A 20,496-nucleotide genomic window follows, 5' to 3' on the forward strand; every position below is an offset into this window, starting at 1 on the left:
TTAGACTGTTTATATATTAAAAAATATAGTTAAAAAATTAAGTGTTTTAATTTTTAATCCGTTTGTACGGGTGTGAAAATCTTATTATTCTGATCATATTATTCTAAAGAGACATAATCAAATTTTGTCTCTAGGGCTCTCATAATCACATTTCTGCTCCATAAGATTGCAAGTTGGTGGTGAGGAATTTTTATTTTAAACCAAACGGTGCCGTTTACCATGCTGGGTAGGGGCTACTGTGCCCTCCTGGGCAGCAGAGCCCCCGGATCCGTTTTCCAATACGACACGAAAATTTATTTGGTGGTCTTCGAGCACCCGCCACGTGATGCCCAGCATCCAGGGCCACCCTTGACTGTTCGGGGGCTTAAAGTGCAAAATTAAAAATGAGGCCCTTTTCACTATAAGAAATTTGGGATCTCCCAACGATTTTTTTAATAATGCTTGGAAAAACAGTTGGTATAGATGGTATGTAGTGACGATTTGCAAAACGTTATTAGAAATAGGACTATAGCGATGGTTTGTATGTAACCGTTACTAGATTACAAAACTGTTGCAACGGTTTTTAATTACAAAACTGTTGCAACGGTTTTTAATAACCGTTACTAAAAACCGGACTATAACGAAGATTTTCATTAACCGTTACTAAATTTTTACACTGCCAAAACCAATTTTTTTTTATACGATCAATTTTTCAAACTCAAACTAACGATCAAGATGGTTGACTTTTTACCATGTTGATTAAATCATACTCGTAAAAATTTGACTCAATCGGGTTTAGAAAGCTTCTTTATCGAGACACAATTTCATTAACAAAATGAGTTTTTTTATCCGATCAAGTGTGTAGTGATACCCGATTAACTTCATTTTTGGTACAAATGAAGTACTCCTTAATATGTAAAAGATAGACGGTTCCGATTGGAAAAAAAAAATGACTCAGGTGGGGGTTGGGTCTTACAATCTAATATTTTAATGTCTCGAGATACATCAAATGTGGTCCGATAAGGCGACCGTCGATATCCGATGATCTTCGATGTTGGTGATAGTGATGAAATTAGTGAGACGTGAAATCCCAACGGTTTAGATTGATGATTGTAAAAATTGAGTAATTACTCCACATTTAAAATATATACGCTCAATGTAATTCATAACCAACTACGTTTTGTGTTGTACTTGAACGCACAGTAGCCACTCGACCACAACACAACTGTGATTGAGACCATTGATTTTGTTTTTCTTGTTGATTAAATCATTCTCGTAAAAATCTAGCTTAATCGAGTTTAGAAAACTTCTTTATTGAGATAAAATTTCATTAATAAAATAAATTTTTTTTGCCCAATCAAGTGTGTAGCGATACCCAATTAATTTCATTCTTAGTTCGAAGGATGTACTCTTTATTATGTAAAAAATAGACAGTTCCAATCGGAAAAAGAAGAAGAAGAAGATATTAGTAGGTGTTTGTATGGTATAAACTGAATTAAGAAAAATTTGGTTAGTATAGTATAAATATTAGTAGGTGCTTCAAGTAACATAAGTTCTTTGCTAGCTTAGATAGTTCGTGCGCGTGCATGAGTTCAGGAGGTCTTGGGTTCGATTCAAGTAACACCATGTGGAGGACACGCGACCATTAAATCACAAAATGGTGATTTTAAATAAAAAAAAAATTTGTTTAGCAACGGTTATAAGCGTCGCTAAAGAAAACGTTACTAAAAAAATTTGTACCAATGCTCGTCAAAATCGTAACTGTTGGTATAGCCTTTAGCGACGGTTTTTGTGTTCTTTGTGACGCTTTTGATCATTACTAGATCCTGATTTTCTTGTGGTGTTTATTTGGTGGTTTTCGAGCACCGACGCATGATGCTCTGCACCCAGAGCCGCCCCTCATTGTTCGGGGGTTTAAAGTGAAAATTAAAAATAAAACCCTTTTATTGAACTGTTGTAAGAGGTAAAAAAGTAGGATGGGGCCATTCAAATTTTAAAAATTTTGAAGGCCTAAAGCGCCGTAACACGAGCTTCAGCTCAGAGCCAGCTCTGCCAGCACCCTTATTCAAGAACCCCAGCACCTTTATTCACACAGTTCTACGGAATCCTATACTATATGCAAGAACCCCACAAAATTTTGTGGTGGATAATGGTGTTAAGGCATTACGTGACTTTGTTCCAAAATCAAGAAATAATTACTCGTACTACAGTAGAAGGGATAACATACAGTGCACGGCTGCCCCATCACAGGGGACCGACTTTTTTCCCCCCCTAAACGGATCTGACCGTTCAAGGATTAAAACATCATCATCATCATATATGGACAAACGGGTTTAATGCAACTGCTGGTTTTATTTTGTGATTATGTGTTTTCAATACGTCCTCCATGCAATCGAGTGCCTGCCCCACCCTCTCTGTTTTTGTTTTAAGCTAGCATAGCATTGTCCTGAATTTTGAGGACGCCTTAGCGATTGCGATTTCAATTCAATGGTGACAAAATCTCCACTGTTTCAATTTAGCGGGTGATAGAATCGTACCCAAAGCAAATGCTATTAATTCTTGTAAGAGTTTTGTTAATAAAATAACAAGTACTCTGTAGTCAAGAAGCCTTCGGCCCAACAACATCAAAAGTGTACTTAAGTTTCAAGAGAAAGGAAGTTACGAGTTTATCTCGATAGATTAAATACTTCGTGGAAAATTGCAGTCAACCCCATCAACTATGACATATTTGTGATTTTTAAAGTCAAATCTGAGTCTCATGATCAGAAGGGTTTTAAGGTTTCTACCAATAATGACAACTACAGCATAACTCAATAGCAATCTTTACGGACATTCTTTACACTAATTAAGAAAGCGAGGAAAAAGCGCTTCTTATCGCAAATGGAATAGGTGTTTGATCAATAATTCTAAAACCACACGTAAACACTCGCAGAAAAACTCACTCCATCACATTACATGCAGTGGCGGATGCAGAATTGAAATGTATCTAGTGGGGGCTCGAATTACATGTATGTATTTTACCTTAATACTAGGAATTAAAATGTGATTTTTTGTACCTAGTGGTAAAAATCTCTAAAAGAAAAAGGTGGTGATAATGCCAAAACTATTTTTGTTTGTACCAAAACTCCAACGCATAAAAGTCTTGTACACTGCACAGGATACAAGCCTTTTATGCATTAGAATTTTGGCACCAACAGAAACAATTTGGCATTATCATTTTCCATTATTTAAAGTTTTTTTTTTGATCGGCAAAAGAATTTTATTAGAAACTCGATAAAGGTACATCGAGAAGGAGATGGAGAGCATCAGGAAGCAATCATATACAAGCCAACATCTCTCCTTCCTAAAAGTTAATAGCACCTAAGAAGCTTTGAACCTGAGACATTCCGAAAGAATAATCGCTAAATTTCAAGTCTTGACTACGAAGCCTACTTCTTGGTGTTATGACAAATGTATTTTTTGTTAAGACCTAATGTGGCTCTAGTTACAGTGGAAATGGTGTGCATCACTGATCAGTAATTATTACTTTCATTTCTCTCTCTTCCATTATTTTTCAAAAATACTACTCAAATTACAAACCAAACAAAGTATGAATAACCTTTCTCCCTTTCCTATTAAAAGAGGTGGCATTTAAAAGGTTAAAAAAAAAATATCAGCAAAAAGTTACCACATATCAAAATTTACTGTAGTTAACAGGTTAAATTAACATAAAGCGATGCTCTTTTTGTGGTGGGAATATGGAAAATGTAAGAAAGCATGTTTTACATTTGAGTGTATATTCTGTCCGGATGACCCGGAAAATGGGATTTTTCGCCACCTCCATGGGCTTCATTTGCATATTTTTTAAGGTAATTCAAACCGTGCATTTTGTAGGGCTTGTAAAATAATGCATTCATGTAAAAAATCAGCTTGTCCGGACATCAATAGGTATGTTAAAAGTTGAGTTTTTAGACGAAAAAATGAACGACTATGGACAGTTTAACTTAAAAAATAGTTGATAGATCTAGACTATCCATTTTTTCGTCTAGAATTCAACTTTTAACATACCTATCAATGTCTGAATAAGCTGATTTTTTTGCGTAAATTTGTTATTTTACAATCCTTACAAAATGCATGATTTGGACTACCCAAAAAAATGAGCAAACTCATTATGCCAAACCTCATTTTGAAATGTGACAGTACTTGGAAACTCCTAGTCATCTTTTCATGCATTACCAATTTTTTTGGGATATTTGGTCACGGATTCTGGATTGGTGGCATGTAGTGTGGGTGTGCCCTGCATCTTTGGAAGACCAGTTTATTTGGTGGTGTGACAGTAGGTTCCGAAAGTGGGAGAAACACTTATGGGAAGCTACTTTCTTCGCAACATTGTGGTCTTTGTGGCTGGTAAGAAATGCGTACGTGTTCAACAATGCTACAACAAGCTCTGGGGAAGTGGGTGATTTGATTAAAACTAGAGTTGCAATGTGGGTAAAGGCAAAATTCAATATAAAGATGTATTCGGTGGAGGATTTTAGGATTTTTTTGGATGGAATTAGATTGTTTAAGTTGTAAAATGTCTTGGCTGTAAGGTGTTTCACCATCCAATTTTCAGTTGGAGGGTGTTGTTTAGTTCGCCTTTTCTTTTTGGTTGCTCGAGTAAGTAGTTCTTTTTTCTCTCGAGCACCCTCGATGTATCCGGTTTGAGTTTTTATACAGTAATAGTTTCGTTGGCCGAGCAAAAAAAAAAAAAAAAACTCATTTTGAAATGAGGTGCCAAACACCCAAAACAACAAAACCCAATAATGAGAAGTAGGTACTCAAAATGTATTTTCTAAAACACATTTTCAAAATGAGCTGCCAAATACTGATAATCTAAAAAGGCAAAAATGAGAATGGGAAAAAGAAGTCCCCAAACACCCCCTTAATCTCTTTACGTTTTACTTTGCTTAGAAAGCAAAATAACTACTACTAAAGACACATCGGAAGATAGTTTGAAAGCTTGCGATGGAAGAAATATTAAGAGAAATAGAGATTCTTGATGGACCCAACTTTAGAGGTCTATGTCATTTTATCGTAGTCATTCATTTTTGCATTAAACGGTTCAAATTTTAAAAAAAATGAAGCTCACTCTTATCTACAAGAGCTTTGTTAAATCGGAATTGTTAAAAAACACTTTTAGACAACTAAAATCACGTGAACAACACTCTACAATCCAAAAACAGACTAAGCCAAATTCATTCTTGATTCTTTCTTGCACATGCAACAATTAATACACGCCGTATCTTTTGCTTTATCTGTTGAGTCATGAGAGGTACATTTGGGTTGGGTGAATTTTGTTCTTTTCTTGACTCAGAGAGGAATCAGTGAAAGTACATTAAAGAGAATATATGGAAATGAAATTCTGTGTCTTTTCTCCGAGAGAGAGAGAGAGAGAGAGAGAGAGAGAGAGAGAGAGAGAGAGAGAGAGAGAGACAGGCTTTTTGATCATGTGGGTAAGTTTTCAGGTGAAACTGTGAAATTCCCAGAAACTAGAAGAGGATATATATAGACTGCTTTTTTCACAGTAAATTCACAAGTTATGGGGTATATATGAATCTGATCATATTGCCATGAAGAGCCCCAACAGAGTTCAAAAACTTGAATACTTCAGAGGTCTCAGTCTATCTCAGGTTAGAGATAGAAGTGCGTGAATTCACTTTCTATTTTTACCACAATCTAGCTCGACCGTCGTATAGTAGAAATTAAATTATCATCGCTCAACTGCGTGTAGTCCCAGTGGGCCGTTGATTGGGAGGGATGGCAATATGTACGTGGTGCGGAGGACTCCACGTGGTGGCAGTGGTACTTCAACACTCTTATTCACCGTACATTTATGTGAAGTTTAATACAGAAAAAATAAATTGCCATTGTAAAGACATTTTGATGTTTACCGAAAAAAGAGAGGGTGAAGTAGGAGGAGAACAATGCAGTTATCTCCCCCTGGGCTGGACCATAGTCCATATTCATAAGTTTCTATACTACCCCACCAAGGCGAGAGCAAAACAAAACCTCTCTCGCAGATGTCTGATTTGAACTAGCTAGACGCCGCGTTGGAAAAGTTGAACACTTAAGTTCGGCTACTTTACCAACTCTTCCACCCACTACAAGAAAAAAAGTGGTTTTGCCCACGCTTATTTTAGCGGCATTTCAAAAAACGCAGGCATAGGTGACTTTTTTCGAAAAACGCCGCCATAGATCTTTGCCGATGTTTTTTAAACGCCACAAACCTAAGCCGACATTGGCGTCCCCGCTAAAACTTTTCTTGGGGTAATTGTCGGATCTTTCTTGGCGTTTTTCAAACGCCGGTATTGACAGTTTTTCTTGTAGTGACCTCTTGGGTGTTATCTGGTTGATATTCGAATTTTGATTCAAGATGCTTAAAATTTCTTTGCTTAAAATAGATTTTCATAAGAAAAGGGTTGAGAAGAAAACGGCTAGCAATGCAAGAAAGTGAAGAAACCCCACCAAAATGCTTTCCTTCGATCTCTTATTGGCAACCTCCCCTGCCCTAATGGGGAGAGTTTCCATTAATTACTTTACTCAAAACCTAGATCTTTCACCTTTCACCCCAAATCAAGTCCCCTCTCCGATCGAGATACCCTTTTTCATGGGCCGGGAAAAGATATGAGAGCAATCTCGATAAGACGAGGATAAATGTTGTTTGACCTGAAAACTCACGTTTACGAGAGCCAAGATCACGAAAGAATTGAATCATGTGAAAATTAAGCTAAGATCATATTTGTCGTGGGGATACCCGGTGTAGGAGAAAATTTTCAATGCGACAGTTATTAGTAATGTCTCTCCCACATAAGGTGAGACCCGCACATATTGGGGCTTACATCATGTAAGTGGGCATTACAAATAATCATTGCATTGAAACTTTTTTCCCGGTGTAGAACCTCTACATACTCTCCTTCACACAGAAAAACCTTAGAACACAAACAGGGTATTTTGAATATTCATTGCATAGAAAAGCCAACAGATGATCATCCAGGTTCAAATTGGAGCAATGTGTGAAATGTGTATTCGTTATAATTCCAGGCTATGCAGTAATTTCATGTGCAAGATTTTTCTGCATTTTTTCCCTTCTATATATTTTCGTAAATGTGCTTGAAATATGTCCTTTTTGTTGTGAAATAGTGACGCAACAAATTCACAAAGAGATTAGTTAGCTTATTACTCCAAATGAGTTAAATAATCAAATATACGAGCAGTTGTTGAATCCACAAGAAAAGAGATAAACTTTGAGAATAATGTTGATGAAAAGTTGAATAAAACATTAGGTTAAAACCTTTTTTATAAGATCCTAACCCTAGAAATTCTATTGAATTTCTTTTTTAAATTATGCCAAAGCAAGCGACATTAAAGAAAAAATAATTCCTAATTAATTAAAATAAAATTCCAATTCTTGTAGACCAAGAATCCTAATAAAATTGGAAATTAAAATCAAACCCAATACGAGAAGTTAATAATTCAAATCTAAACGAATATGCTCCTCGTCAAAATCTTATTCTAAAGCAATAAAAATAAAATATAGAAACTTTCCACTTTTGTCCTACATCAAATAGACTCGAGATCGAATCATTTCATTGATCGTCTGGTCTATTCGGAACGAAACCTTGTTTTCAAAAGGTGAAAGAAACTAACGTTCATATTCACCATCACGTCTATCTAAACGTTGAAATTTCTCGACGGTATAATGATTAGGTGGTTTATGATACATCAATTAGCAAATGATAGAGATGGTGACAATCGTGGTCCTTCTCTCTACACACACCACAGCTGCATAATTGTGATTCCAAGGAAGTGATGATCATATATATGAGGTGAAAGTGAGGAACAAGTTTTCTTTTCTTTTTTTTTATTTTTCTTTCCAAATCTTATTTTAATGCTGAAGTACGACACAAAAACCAGGATATCCAAATTAAGGCAAAAATGGTACCAAATTATGCAAAGCACAAGGCATGTGCAATTGAACAACTGCGCATGCACACAGATCATGCGAGTGTATGTGCGACTGGTCCTGTCAAAAGTTCAATTATTAAGTAGTACTAGTTGACTGGCCGGATGAACATGCCCCGGCCCTTATATAGTACAGTGTTTGATTTCGAGCCTTGTCCTGGTGAGCTGAACTTGTATTTTCCCCCACACATTGTGTGTGGGCTCTCGTCCGGATGTAATAAGAGTATATAAAACTGTGTGTGATATTGCTTTGCGAAATTCCTGCTATTAAGTACTATTAGTTGGTTTGGTGGATGAAGTGTCTCCTTACCGAGTACTACATTCGATATTTTGAGCCTTATCACGGTGAGTTACACTTTTATTGTCCCCCACACATTGTGTGTGGGCTCTCCTCTGGATGTAAGCATATGCACAAATGTGTGTATTGCTTTCGTGAAATTCCCGCTATTAAGTACTAGTTGGTTTGGTGGATGAAGTGTCCCTTACCGAGTACAACATTCGATATTTTGAGCCTTGTCACAGTGAGTTGCACTTTTATTTTCCCCCACACATTGTGTGTGGGCTCTCGTCCGGATGTAAGCGTAATGTGTGTATTACTTTTGCGAAATTCCCGCTATTAAGTACTAATGTAATTGATTTGGTGGATGAAGTGTACATTACTGAGTACTACATTCGATATTTTGAGCCTTATCAGAGTGAGTTGCACTTTTATTTTCCACTAGTCTTCCTCCCATCAAAGTTTGTGAGGGTGAAAAAGAAGCAGCTAGTAAGCCACAACAACATTCTGATGTATTTTTCAAATGGATGGCATAGTAACCTCTGGAGGTGAGGTGTCTTGCAATTCAAAGAAACAATAATCCTAGTTTTGTGGAGATCACACAAGTTTCAAGAATTTTGACCGAAGGGTTTGGACCAAAGGGGTTGCAAATTCGAATTCCACGAAAGTCAAACATTCTAAATCTCGGGGCCAATAAAAATTTGTATTGTTAACTTTAGAACCCTTGTTGATGATTCAGCGGTTTAGCCCACTCTCACAAATATATGTCCTGATTGTTGAATTACAATTGGGCCATATGTCATAGGATGTTCGACCCAATTAGGCCCTAATTGATTCGCTCAAGAATTTGTTCCCGCAAAATTTTCTTAGCAATCTGCTTTCACCCCTAGGCAGTCTAGGCCAATCTCTTGGGGTTCACATACGTGTTTTGGTTATTAAAGAGAAAGAGAGATCGAGAGAGATTTCCTAAAACCATTCAATGTGGAGAGAAATAAGAAAAACTAAAAAGGTAACAGAAGAAAACCCACGAGGTAAATTACTCACAACCAGAAGAAGAACACAAGAAATAAAATGGTACAGTAAAAAGTAGTGAAGTCGCTAGAGGAAGGGCTTGAACCTTCGACCTTGTGGTTAACAGCCACACGCTCTAACCAACTGAGCTACTCCAGCTTTTGCTGCCCTCTAATCTGAGCATATAAAATATACTAGTATAATTTAGCATCTGAACTCGTGCGGTGGAACTGGGATACATTAATTCCGAAACCTTTACCATTTGTTTTCGCCAAGGAAACGAACCTAAAACAAGTGTGAGGAGATGAACAAAGTTGTTTTATGCCTGATAAAACTAGTTATACTGAAAATGCCAAGGAGAATTCCATAGAAATAGGCACAGTCCGTCTTCCTCCCCCCTCACCTTCCAGTTCCAGCTACGTATGCAGAGGACTGACACCGAATATTTCATAGTTCGGTTTATGCTATGGACACAACAATTGTGCACACAAACTCACAACGATGGAGGAACCCACATTCGAAATTGGTAGTTGAGTAGAGCACAGAGGGGACATTGGAATATAAGGGAAGGATTTTTTAATCCGGCCGCTCCTCATAGTATTAATGTATACAACTTACTTTGTGAGGTTCTATATTGCATGTATATTGATCCATATTTATTTAGGTGAGTATCGGTCATTTGGCCTAATAAGTCAAATGAATTATTTTTTGTTTTTATTCAAAAAAAATTGCATTTGTTAGTTTTTCGTCAATTTTTTGTGTGTGGATTATTGCTTCATCATAACGAGAAAAATCTAAGAAGCAAAAAATTGCGATCGAAATTCAATATTTTTGTCTTTATTCAAAAAAATTAAGTTTCGATCATGATTTTTTACTTATTAAGTTTCTCTCATCATAACGAAGCAATAATTCAAAAAAAATATAACAAAAAACCAACTAATAAAAGAAAAAAAAACAACAAAATAAGTGATTCGACTTATTAGCCCAAACCACCCAGTAGTGTTTCTGATGTACACTCCAATACGATACCCGTAATGGACTTCTTACTGGCCAATCCTCTTTTGTCATGGCCAAACCCGTCCAATCCGACTGCATGTCAAACTCATTTCACGTAAGTCCTGTTTTAAGTAAACTACTAAAAATACCCTACCACAACCTTGGTCGCGTCCATAACCCATCCCTCAATCTTCTCGGCAGCAGCCGAAACCCTACACACGAACGCGATAATCAGATCCTCAGATCAAATCCTCGAACGCCGCGATCAAACGGATCCTACCGATCCGAGCGTTTTCCACTAGAAAGTGTTTCAAATAAAAATCGAGAGCAAGAGAAGAGGGAAGAGACAGATTAGGGCGATTCAGAAAAAGTTTTTCCGCTCGAATTGAAAAGCCGCACAACTTCGTCTCCTACATTGTACAGCGTGGTCGACGGGGAGGAGTCCCATGGAGAGGAAATCTAGAGTTTTGAAGAGGAGGGGGCGGAGGAGGAGAGACGGAGGTAAACAGGTTGTAGAGAGAGAAGCGGAGGGTCCTGCTCTTCATAATTTTCAGCTTCTCTCTTTCTCCCCCACACACACTAGAGAGCTCTCTTTTTGTTTCAGGCACTCCTATAATGGTAGTCCAAAAACAACAAAAAAAGAAGTACGTAATAATGAAAAGGTGTAATAGTAGTAGTTTTGTTTCCAGCGATGGAGTTTTCTCCATTGGCAGAGTGTGACGACTATTACAGTATTAGTAGTAAAATATTTGCTTTGTCAGTCCGATCACTACTAAACAGTGAGTAAATAATTTGGGGTGTAAATTGTGCAGACAGCGACGTGTGAATTTTGCTAAGGAGTGTGAATTTATGATTTTAGGGGGTAAATTCTGAAAAATTGTGTAAATTCTACAAAGGACCTTTGCAGCCCCAAGAATTCACAAGCTCCCAAGAATTCTGGGGTGTGAATAGTGTAAAGAGGTGCGAATTTTGAAAAGAGGTGTGAATTTTAGTCATTTTGCAAGAATTTCACACCTCCCAAGAATGAAACGTGGTGTAAATTCTTGAGGTGTGAATTCTGGGGATATGAATAGTGCAGATGGGACGTGAATTCAGTAAAAAAAGATATAAATTTTAGGGTTGTGAATTCCGCAAAAATGTGAATTTTACAAAGGATGTATGAATTTTGGAAGGTGTGAATTCTGAGATGTGTGAATTCTTGAGGGTGTGAATTCTTAGGATTTGAAAAGTGATGGGACAAAATAGTAAAAGCATCTTAAAAAAAAGTCTAGATGAGATAGCACTTTAAAATAGGATTTGCATGGAACCCCATGTAAAATTTGGGGACCGGCCACGAATTTACCCCGTAATCAAACACACAGGCCCAGAGTTTTCGCGGAAAGAGCAGCTTGCTTAGCCCAATATCGGAATTTGATTAGGCCCAACTACGCTTCAACTACACAGGCCCAGGACCTAATCGTTGATTGCCCGGATCCGGCCCATATATCCATGCATAACATAACAGCCTACCGACGACCATCAAAGCAAACAGTGAAACGCAATGCGATTTCAATCCATGGCGAGCTCTATCCTCTATCGAGTATCTCTCTCTCTCTCTCTCTCTCTCTCTCTCTCTCTCTCTCTCTCATATAAATTCCGATTCACAATGAGTTTGCTAAAATGCATTGATGATCTCTCTATTAATCTTAATCGTACTATGATGTATTTCAAAAACTCTCTGTTTCTCATTGAATGAAAGCTGAATTCACTACATTGAGCCTCATTTGCTCTGTTCTTTTTTTCTTCGTTGAGAACCTAGATAAGAAAGATTGGTTAATGCCCTCGTGTTTCGATGTACCGTTGTCTTAGGATTTGTGTAATTTCGTCATTTGTTTTACCTTCTAACAAATTGATGCTCACTTGTCATAAATGTGATTGCTGAAATTGGAAGTGGATTTGTAGAAATTTAGTCTTGACACTCGGACACACATAGGACCACAGTCGCTAAGATTCGATGTTCATGTATGTAAAAATGGAACCTTTTGTAGATTCACAATGGGAATTGGCGAGCATTTTGATCATCGCGAATGGAGCGTGTACAAGAAATTTCATAAATTTTATGAAGTCATAAAGTTGTTTGAATTTCAAGTTTTGATTTGAATACTGAATTGCATGTGTATGACTTCCACATTGTGTATTATTATCTGGCAGAACTTCCTATTGCGCTCTGGCAATTGGTATGTATCTCCATGAGAGGATTCCAACTATACAAAGTTTGTGAAATAAGAGCCTGTACAACAATCTTCACAAGTTTATGAACTCATAAAGTTGTTTGAAACTTTGAATCTTTAAGTTTGATTTGAATAGTGAAAAGTGAAAGCTATATAATCCACTTTCTATTGCAATTTTACAAAAATACCTATTCCTCAGGGAATTGTTTTGTAGATTTCAAAACTCTACTAAGATAGATCTCAAAAATATATATAAACTTTGTGAAAACAGACGTGTAGATTGGAAAGGTTATGGTATTTTTAAAGTTTGGAGAACTAGTTCAGCAAATTTAAGTTGTTGGGGAAATTACATGTATTTGTCTATTGGATACGAATCATACGATTCTTCCCTATACGAAACACTCACACAAACACAATATTGGTTATGTTATACATATACCTTGACGGTTGGATAAGAGTTATTTCACTACTTTTTCTATGAGCTTTGGATTGCAAACTAGGCTCAAGTAGAATTCGGGCATTCTTCTCATTGCAACTGATTATGGTCATATATACTCCTTTGGCTTTGATTGAGTTTTATAGGAGACTTGCCCTAGTATAAAAGGCATTCTTCTCTTGGATTCCGAAGGGAAGCGTGTAGCAGTCAAGTACTACTCCGACGATTGGCCAACTATTAGTGCAAAATCAGCTTTTGAAAAGTCTGTGTTTACCAGAACTCAAAAGGCAAATGCTCGGACGGAAGGTATGCTCAAAAAGGCAATCCTATTGCGTGCCAGTGTGTGTTATGTGCACTCATGCATGTGCGTGTAATTCTTTTATGTTGGCAGAATGATTATTGGTTATAAGTGTGCGTTAATATTTTTTCATGTACACTTATATTGCCATACACAGCGGATATTGCAATGTTTGATAACTATATCGTTGTCTATAAGTTCGTCCAAGACCTCCACTTCTTTGTAATTGGAGCTGATGTTGAAAATGAACTATTCCTGGCCACAGTTCTCCAAGGATTCATTGATGCAGTTTCCTTTCTCCTCAGGTTGTGTTGATCATAATGTTGACCGTAGTTCCTCAGTTCTAAATTCCATGGTTTCCAGTTTATGATCAGCTGTCTAATCTAGTGGTGTTCATGTTATAGGAGTAATTTTGACAAAATAGAGGCACTCGCGAATTTAGATCTTATTCTTCTATGCCTGGATGAGATGGTTGATGGAGGGTATGCAATATGCACCTTTGTAGTCATATATCATAATAACAATACACTTTCGCATGATTTTGAGCCTTAGGTTCTCCTATTCAATATGTTAATTTTTTTTGCTTTAGGTACTCAAAGGCTGGTCATTCCCTATTAGAAAGTAGCGTTGCACCAATTGGCTAGTGTTTTCTGAAGCAATTTATTGGTCTAAAAAAAAGCAAGTGTATTGTGCAACAATCTCCAAAAGTTAGCTTTAGGTGCTTTTCATTGGCGTTCGAGATCAAACTTCAAGATTAGTTTGCAGAAACCTACATTGATGCTTCCACATGTAGTAGTGATGTTTATTTGCTTCCATGTTAGAAGTAGCTGAGGTGTTGTTGCTTACCGCGCAAAGCCAATCATTTTTCCCTTCAAATTTGTCCTTCCATTTCCAGGATAACTAAGTCCTCCAATTCATTTTATAAAATATCGATGTCCTGACTCCTAAATAGTAATGAATTTTACCCAATCAGCTCCACTAGCCATCGATTTCTTTCCAACTTTTTCCTCTCTCATTCATAACATGTCATTTCTTGCTAAAGTAACTGTTCTACCTTCTATCTCCAGCTTTGTCTTGGTCTCAATCAATACTGGGAATTATTTCGGATATCATGACACATGCATATTAGCGTATTTACTATTCAGAGATATCACTGGAAATAGGGAACTCTTACAGCCTTGCCAATTTTCCTTGTATGGAGACGACTTATCTGTCCTATATTACTTGCTCAGCACTAATCTGTCCTATATTTACTTGCTTTGCACTAAATAATTTTATTCTTTTGTTGAAGATGCTATTTTCGGTAAGGAAAGATTCACTGTTTAAGTGTGTTTGTGGCAGCATGATCCTTGAAAATGATGGCAATATAATTTCCGGAAAAGTGGAGACCCATAGCAGAGATGAAGCGGCACCCTTGGCTGACCAGGTAAAGGAAATTAGATACGATAACCTTCAACCGTATGACCATAGAAATGACTCCAGATTTTGGTGAGTTTCAGTAAACCAGTTGGGTACCCCGGCACTCTATATTGACAGATGCCAAATTTTACATTTTCTTCACTTTGTTATGTCGTGCAACTTGTATAAATTGGTAGACGTATTTGCAAATTACAACTGAGGGTGCACATCAATGGGCCAGATAACGGTACTAATAGGTATCCAAGCCCTTTGTTTTCAAAAAAACAAAAGAACTCTTAGGCGGGCTGCGCTGATCTGGTTTTCAAAAAATATTGTCAAGTCCATTTTATTTAAATGGGTTTAAAAATTCTACCTGGCCCAGTTTCATGGACCTAAATATCAATCATGTACCTTTAGAAAAGCAAATTGAGTTGGGCGGGCTTGCGAGTTTGTATACACCCCTAAATTGAGATTTTACCATCTATGTGTATTGCTCAAGAGAGAAACTTATTAACAACAGAGCCATGAACAAGTTATTCACGGCTTTGCGCAATCTCAGTCGTCCATTTTAGCAATCAATGGTCCGGATTTAAAAAAAAAAACTATCCACTAAACTCTTCTAGCGAATAATTTTTTAAAATTTGGACCATCCAAAACATTTTTGAACGAATCTTTGTTTATGGGTTACTTCGTAAAGAAGTTTTTTCTCATTGTTCAATATCTCCATTGTAATCTAACTCGAAGTCTTCAACAATACATCGACAGACTCTCAGTCAAGCTTTGGCTACAGCACGTGAACATTTGACAAGATCCCTTCTCAGATGAAGTAGTATCTCATAGTACTTACAGGAAACAAGTTCCTTTCATTCTTTATTTAAAACTGTTTCGCGATTTGGTGAGACAGCTGTTTATTTCACTTCCAATTTTACTACTATATAATTGGTTTCTTAATAATCCCATTGTCGTTTTTACTACTTTTTTCCCTGCATTGTCGGTATATGATTTGATTAATAATTAATGTTATAGGTGCAATTAGCTACACTATGATTGGATATTAGAGGAGGAAGGAAGAGGGTGTTGTTACAGTATTTTTTTAATACTACTACTAGGAGGATTAACGACTGGTGACCCAATCATAAACCATTGGCGTATTTGACAGTTGGCTGGCAATAGCCATTCTATATTGAGAAAAAACTTCTTACTGGAATTTTCCGTGAATAATTGTTTACAGAGGTGAATCGCACACGTCTGTTTCGGCTTTGGACAATTTGGAAAAGTTTCATTTAAATCCTGACTTTCTAAGTTTCAAAGCCAAAACAGAAAACCGAGATCGTGCGGGCTCCGTAAATAAGGAAATCACAACCCTCCGTACGTGAATAAGTAAATCTCTTCTATATTTCTATCATCTGGACCCAATCTTGCTTGACAGGCATTACTTATGGGGTTGTTCCCAACAACACCACAAAACAGGTGCAGGGCTTTGCTTTATGAACCCACCCCAGGAGGCCCCATTAAGTAGAGCCAATGCGAATTTTACGTATCTGCAAGTATGAGATATCAACAAGTCCATATAAGCTAGGAGAGTAATGTATCTATAGCTCCAATGGTTAATCCGGTTGATTTGTGAGTTTACTATTTTGCTCCCCACATAATTAATCATTATTCGATTATTAGGGTTAGATCGCAATAAAAATATAATTTATTGTGAATTCCGTAGTTCCAGCGTGAATGGCCTGTCTTTGACCGGCCGGATTGAGAAGAAGATTAGTTGAGATGGACGTAAGCTGTCCGAACACCCTTGACTATCAGAAAAGAAGAAGAAGAGAGTAATGTACCTATCATAGGGGGGGTGGGGGGGGATTTATTCTTAAATTAGACAATTTTTGTTCATCAGATTGGAAAATAACACCTTTTTTCTGGGCCAATATTTCTATTTTCACATTTTTAAAGAAGGAAAAATATCAACTTCTTACTATCTTATAAGCCTAACGATATAAAACTCTTATAAGCCTAACTAAAAATGCTAAATCCAGCTCATTCTAATGATGATGATGTTTTTGTACAAAATGACTAATAAAAATCCGATTATACGTTCAACAATATGGAGCCGGCCCTCTTTGAAGTCAAGCTGCAGCCTCTTAGACTATAGTTTTTTTTTTTTTTGAACTGTCTCTTAGAATATAGTTTGGTCAAGGAATATTGCTTAATGCTTTGGTCCTCTTTTCTGTTGAGTCGTCCCCATTTGGAGTATTACTAGATTTTTACATGGAATGAGACTTTTGCGACTTTGTCAATGGCTGTTTCCGTCAAACGAGAAACCTTGGCCTCTTAGTCGTGTAATCCTTTAAAATGCCGTTCTTAATCTTCACTCTCGCGAATTTTGTAGTGTGGTAAGATTTCAAAGATGTTGTCATGCACGTTCGCACTTACGCTCTCATTCATGCATGTGCACGCAAATTATATGACTTTCGTTACAACACCGTCATAATCGGGAGGGACTTGTAGCAATCAATTAATTAGCCCACAGTGGAAGTTTTGCAAAAGGTCAAAAACCTATCTATCAGGCAGTTGCTTGTGTTTGTAAATATATCTGAATAGCACCGGGACAAGTCATGTGAATATGGTTCGTTGAATCAGAGCCCTATGTGCAGTGTTTATGATTCTGCGGTCCGATGATAACTAAGATTTGCATGTAGTATTATGATCCGAATCACTCATTTTATAAAGTTTGTTGAGCAACTTATTTATACAAAGAAATCTATTTAACTGACATTTATGACCAGATAATCAAGATACACTTGCTTAATTACACACTACTAGTGTTATGCCCGTTCGGTGCACGGGACAAAAAAAAATCACATTGTTTTTTTCGGCTTCGTATTTCAAATGGGCACAACGCTAGTTGATAAAAAACTTAGTTTTTTTGCCTGTCTCGTGCTCAATGCACGCTAGCAGTAGTCTTGTTCTATGAATTGAATGACATATGTGTGGTGAAAAATAAATTTGGGACACTGCCACAGGCATAAAATAATTTTCTCCATATTCACACCCCTCCCACGTCTCTCTCTCTCTGTATAAAAACAACATAAATAAGTTAGAAAATTATAATTGGGAGTTTGGATGTTTTGCAAGCAAAGCACATGTACTTGTACTTAGTATGTAGTAATATTGATGGATGCCCCGCGTAACCGCGTTCCTCTTAATCAATTTCTCTTTCCTCGATCGTTTTCTAGATGGTCGCACGTTTAGGAAACGGAACAAAAATCAATCGTGGGTCTACTGTCTAAAATAATAATACGGAGTACTCCTATTTAGTACTCCAATTTGGCAACCTCGTTGTCCGACCAACCATCATTTAAGAGAGAGATTTGAAAAGATCTGCTTCAAGCGTATCTACCGCGAAGGCAACCAATGTGCCGATGCCCTCGCAAATGAGATTTCAATCTCAGTGAGAGATATGCATATCGTATTTTTATATTCCGTCATGTATTATTAATTTATACTTTATGCAGACATTATTGGGAAACAATATTCCAGGGACGTACTGTCTTAATTTCTTTTAATGAAGTTCCAGTTTATCCTGTTCAAAAAAATAATAAAAAGTTCCCGTTTACCAAAAAAAAAAAAATGAAAACTACTCTACGCCAGTTTTTTGTTTGTTTCTTCGATAGAGACCCGCCCTTGGATATTCAAACGTTGGAAGCCACCCTGGGTGACTTTCCAAGAACCAGCCAACGATGGGAATCCAAACGTTGGATATAAGCTAGGAATGATATCGGTTCGGTTCGGTCGGTGTTTGACCATTTTCATCACCGAACCTAACTTGTAGGGTTAGAGAAGAAGAAGTAGCTGCCATGGCGTACGTGGAGGTGTCAATTGTGGAGGGTCTAATCTGTTTTGACGGAACAACGGTGGGGAGAAGTGTTTTTAGGGTTCTTTTTCAATCAAGTATAACGTGTGAGGTGGGGACGAACGAGATGGACGGCTAGGATTAAAGGAATAATTATCCTTACTTAAACTAATCGTGAGAAGACATAAGATGTGAAGATGACGACAACGCGGATATCTTATTAACAATTGGCGTGCTATATATGTAACCCTTTTTCCTGATCAATAAGATTAGACCGATAATGCTTAATTAAAAAAATACATTTACCCATTTACATTTTACAACTTCAGTCTAAAAAATTACTACTACGATAATTTTCTGAGTACACTGTTTAAGAAAATCTAAAACCAAAAGAAGTTCAAAAAAAAAGGGACAAACTTCATTTAGATTCCCTGTGATTTGCTCGATGTGCAAATTGCATCCCTGACTTTCACTTATCACCGCATAAATCCATGTAGTTTGTGGACTAAAAACACGTACACCATCAATTAACATAACATCTGTTAATGTTGCTTGTAAGGCAAATGATTTTGACACTTCATTTTTTTATTATAACACTTCAAAACTTGTATTTTAGTGTAAAAATTATACATAATAAGATACATTGAAAGATAAATTTTGGAGTGCCATCATAAAAAATTGGAGTGCTAAAATCATTTTCTAAGTCCTTATTGCCCGTCTTCTTCCTCCTTTTCCGAACTAAACACCTCGTTTTCTTTTCCAAGTCTTTTTTTTACAAGTCTATGGCAAGTCAATTGGGTGTACGTGAAAGCAGAGAATCTACTTCTCCCATAGCATGATTCCACCCCAACTTTACCTCATATAAGTCTGCCTCATGATCAACGAGAAATCGGCCAAATCACAACACGCAAGTAGAAAACGCAAACAGAAAGAAAAAAAAAAAACACGCAAAGATTTTTATGTGATTTTCCAACTGTGTAATGGAGTATATAATCGAGTAAAAAATGGTTCATCAAGTGGAGTACAAATTATGTCGAGTGTTGTGCATAACAAGTGTTTGTAACCTATTGTTTATATCATCAATTAACGTGACATTTTTTTCTAGGTTTTGAGGGTTTTGCCCACTGGATCCCTACGATCTGGCTAGGCAAGTCAAATCCCAAATAAATAATCATAGGCTTTTTACCAACCCTACATGTAAGCTTTCTAATTCTAACCATCATTCAGCCCCAAAATGGATGAAAGATTAATCGTCGCCCACTAGCTTTAACTAGCACAATACCACTAACATCTAATGTGACTTCGAGCAGCCGGCTCATTCAATTGTTTTGCGGAACTTGGGGCTGGGCTGGAGTAATGGTCTTGAGGAAGTGGTAGCATGTGGTCTCCAAAGTCCAAACACTTTTTTTCCTCTATAAAATTACACAAATGTGTTGTAGAGGGAATTTGGATGAGACGATCATCCAAAAACATTCAATAACTTTCTTCTTTCACGCTTATTTTTTCGACGAACAAGATCATCTCAGATAATATATAATAAAAAAATACAGTACAATAAAAGTGGACACTACCGGTCCGGAACCAAACAAAACAAAAAGAAAAGTCGTCTGGAACCAAGGTGCCAGAGTCGGATCCGTCGATCACACTCGTGAAAGGGAGTTAGAGTGGCCAAGTCTTGGAACCAGCTCAGCGGCGACGGTGGCGGCGTCTGTGGCGGGAATGAGCTCAAGTTGGTGCAGCGGGACATTCAGGAGAGTTTGCTCTGTGTCCGTACCTGGCTCAACCCTACTTCACTATATCAATGATCCACGACCCTCGGATTTGGTAAGGCTCTGTTCCAGTTTCTTGGAAAAAGAACTTTTTGAAAAGAAAAGTAATTTCAAGCTCAAAAATCATGTGTTTACACAAATAATTTTTTTACCAATATGGATTTTGTTTGATAGATTTTATTGAAATCTTTTAAACGGTGCAAAAAAAATTGAAAAATTATTTTTCATTTTCATTATATTTGAGCTTGAAATTATTCTTTTTTTGAAAAAGAAGATTTAAAAAAAAAGT

The 20,496-nt window shown here is 37.0% G+C and overlaps 1 protein-coding gene and 1 non-coding gene across 2 annotated transcripts; one reads left to right on the plus strand and one right to left on the minus strand.

The window, feature by feature from the left end:
• Positions 1-9,335: 9,335 nt before the first annotated feature.
• Positions 9,336-9,409, minus strand: TRNAN-GUU (transfer RNA asparagine (anticodon GUU)). The gene has a single exon. It is a non-coding gene; the product is annotated as a tRNA-Asn (tRNA).
• Positions 9,410-11,720: 2,311 nt separating this feature from the next.
• Positions 11,721-15,613, plus strand: LOC131310758 (coatomer subunit zeta-1-like). Its single transcript, XM_058337953.1, has 6 exons — positions 11,721-11,825; positions 13,039-13,198; positions 13,348-13,495; positions 13,595-13,672; positions 14,532-14,616; positions 15,354-15,613. The coding sequence occupies exons 1-6, from the start codon at positions 11,787-11,789 to the stop codon at positions 15,411-15,413; spliced, it is 570 nt and encodes a 189-aa protein (XP_058193936.1). The 5' UTR covers positions 11,721-11,786; the 3' UTR covers positions 15,414-15,613.
• Positions 15,614-20,496: the final 4,883 nt, after the last annotated feature.

Source organism: Rhododendron vialii, chromosome 12a (genome assembly GCF_030253575.1).
Source record: "Rhododendron vialii isolate Sample 1 chromosome 12a, ASM3025357v1".
Classification (NCBI taxonomy): domain Eukaryota; kingdom Viridiplantae; phylum Streptophyta; class Magnoliopsida; order Ericales; family Ericaceae; genus Rhododendron; species Rhododendron vialii.

What these genes read in the sequence shown, in the direction of transcription:
- LOC131310758 (XM_058337953.1), top strand. Translation starts at nt 11,787, where the DNA reads ATGCGATTTCAATCCATGGCGAGCTCTATCCTCTATCGA. An exon ending in GCAGTTTCCTTTCTCCTCAG is followed by an intron (nt 13,496 to 13,594) that starts GTTGTGTTGATC and finishes TTCATGTTATAG; the next exon opens with GAGTAATTTTGACAAAATAG. An exon ending in GATGAGATGGTTGATGGAGG is followed by an intron (nt 13,673 to 14,531) that starts GTATGCAATATG and finishes TGTTTGTGGCAG; the next exon opens with CATGATCCTTGAAAATGATG.